Source organism: Nansenia antarctica (genome assembly GCF_963989245.1).
Source record: "Nansenia antarctica genome assembly, chromosome: 1".
Lineage (NCBI taxonomy): Eukaryota > Metazoa > Chordata > Actinopteri > Argentiniformes > Microstomatidae > Nansenia > Nansenia antarctica.
In genome coordinates, this window is record NC_137674.1 from 101,401,117 (window position 1) to 101,403,682 (window position 2,566).

General features: G+C 42.1%; 1 protein-coding gene across 1 annotated transcript; it reads right to left on the reverse strand.

Moving 5' to 3' along the window:
- Nucleotides 1-319: 319 nt before the first annotated feature.
- LOC308155188 (arsenite methyltransferase-like) lies at nucleotides 320-2,471 on the reverse strand (the record flags this gene model as incomplete). Its single annotated transcript, XM_080528445.1, has 6 exons — nucleotides 2,341-2,471; nucleotides 2,000-2,130; nucleotides 1,629-1,779; nucleotides 1,344-1,480; nucleotides 1,034-1,103; nucleotides 320-331 (listed from the first exon to the last, which is right to left on the reverse strand). The coding sequence occupies exons 1-6, from the start codon at nucleotides 2,368-2,370 to the stop codon at nucleotides 320-322; spliced, it is 531 nt and encodes a 176-aa protein (XP_080384571.1). The 5' UTR covers nucleotides 2,371-2,471.
- Nucleotides 2,472-2,566: the final 95 nt, after the last annotated feature.

Sequence of the window (2,566 nt, forward strand, 5' to 3'; positions counted from 1 at the left end):
TATCAACTTGCATTGCCAATATCACAGTGGTGTGTTTGGCGCAGGGGTTATCTTATCCACGCCCCCACATTTGGGGCTAGAGTCGGGTCTATGTTTAATATAACAGATATAAAGAGCGTACCTTTATCAATAATGTTCATCGGTATCGCAAATGATTAATTTGATCTTAGTCTACATATTTTCAGAAACTACAATGAGTTTCCAGCCAGGGGGAGTGTGTTTGTAGTGTCGTTTTTCAAAAATCTACGGTTTTTATTTTTTATTATTCAATTGATTTTACCCCCAATGACAATAGGTAATTTCCTTAGGACCTTTTCTGTTATCTTTTTGACTATAGAATGTAGAAAATCTCAGTTATCACATATGTACACACTGGCATGGTGCTGGAGTTAATGAATGTGATGTTAAACACGGGTGAAGTTTCCCCTTAGGTATATCATAGTAATTACTCAATACATGTTTAGCAAAATGGAACTTCCTCCTACCCCACATAACTGGATCTTGCTTTAAGTGATCAGGAACAACTTTGCTGGCATACATGTCACTGAAATACATTTCACCACCCTCCTAGAGGGAGAGACAGAGAGAAATGCATAACATTAAATACTTTCATCTCTAGGTTGTTCTGCTTTATTCAGTAATACAGACTTAGAGAAATGACAATGTCAAATGGTATACATTTCAAATGGTCAGAATCGTAATTGCAACAGTAAACAGGTGAAATGTATCAGGTGTTACTGTATCAGGGAATACTCTGATGAACAATACCCCCCCCCCCCCCCCCCCAACATGACTCCCAGTATCTGTGTACTTTGCACTATATCACTCTTTGCACTTCTGTTTAGATGCTAAACTGTAATTTGTTGTCTTGTACTTGTACTCTGCAATGACAATAAAGTTTAATCTACATCTAATAAAGCACGGCTTCGGCCAGTCACAATGCTTGGTCATATCTACCAGTTTTATAATACAGAATAATATATAATACCATATTATAATTATATATAATAGCAATATGCATATTATGCATCACATTGAGGACTCTGTAGGCCTCCTGGAGGACCGCTCTCTTGTCAGGGCACAGACAGACCACACAGTTGGACCTAGACGAGGACGTAGACAAGAAGAGGATTTTAGTGCATGTTGCACTGGGATCCAGAGACCTGACAGTCTGTCCAACAATAAATAAGGTTTCGAAACAGACACCACGACTGAGGTGAAACGTTCTGAAAGGTCTTGTGAAATACATGACCTTTGAACTTGAAGGTGACACATTTTTCAATGTTTAATAATGCTAGTAAAAAAAATCATATTATACAATGGCCAAACAATCCTGCACGTACACTATGATATCCACAGAGTCGTTGTCTACACCGGCTTCGTTCAGCTTCTCCATGTACCCCTGGACGAAGGAGATGTTGGGCTTCTCAAAGCCAAACTTCTCCTGGTGGTACTGGATGTATTTGCGTGACGCTAGAATCTGTGAATCAGACCAAATGTGAAACAACACTGTGTGGTGCTGGAATCTAAGCAAAGAGCAACAATCACACCAAACACAATTTGAATGATTGAAACAACATTGAAAATGTGGGGTAGATGGTGAGTAGCATGCGACGTGGAGGCTCTACCAGTTCCTCAGTCATGTCAATGCCAGTGACATAACCACTCTCCCCAACCAGTTTACTGAGGGCATAGCAGTCTCTGCCTGAGCCGCTGCCCAGGTCTAGGATTCTGCAGCCCTGGAGCTTCTCTGGAAGTGGAAGTCCACAGCCAAAAAACCTAGAATATGATGGACGGCACAAGGACAGGGGATTCAGCTCATCTGCAACCAAACAATAGGAATACCAGTCATTCAGGGGAGGCTAGTGGAGGTAGAAATCGGAGGACCCCCTCGCTACCATCGCTCATTCCGTTCTATGCATGACAGTGAGCCCGCCCTCCGATTTCGACCTCCTCTGCAGTCATTCTAGCTGTCGAACAAGCCCATGCTACTACGCACTTTTTGATGACTTCTGGGTGAACGAGGTTAAGTGCATTCACAGCACTTTTAGGCAGAGTTCGACGGGGTATTTGACAGGCAGCACTGGTTTGCAGATCATCTGTGGACTCCAGACGGGAACCATAGTATTTCTGAGAAGAGGTTCAGAGACAAGGATGTAAATGACACTAAAAATGTTAACAAAACTGTTGAAATGTTCTTAACACAACATTACATAATTGCTCATTATTATTGTGTACTCTTGTAACACGCTAAGTGAGACGAAGTGTAATAAGTAAATAAGGCAGTAGTAGTAATCAATTAGGTTAATCCAAATACTGTGAATCTGTTGACAAACTCACCCGCACATTTTCATGCACTTGTTTCGACATGTTGTTCAAAGAGGGAAGTTCGAGACGAAACGATTCGTGATCACGTGACACACAACTTCAGGCTATGAACTTGCTTGATTATTATGACCGTGTGAAACGTACTTATCTGCGCGCGTGCGAAGTTAATATCTGCGCGTGTGAAACAGATCTGCGCGTGCGCGCCACGTGCGCGCGCTTTATGCCCTAATCCCGTCGC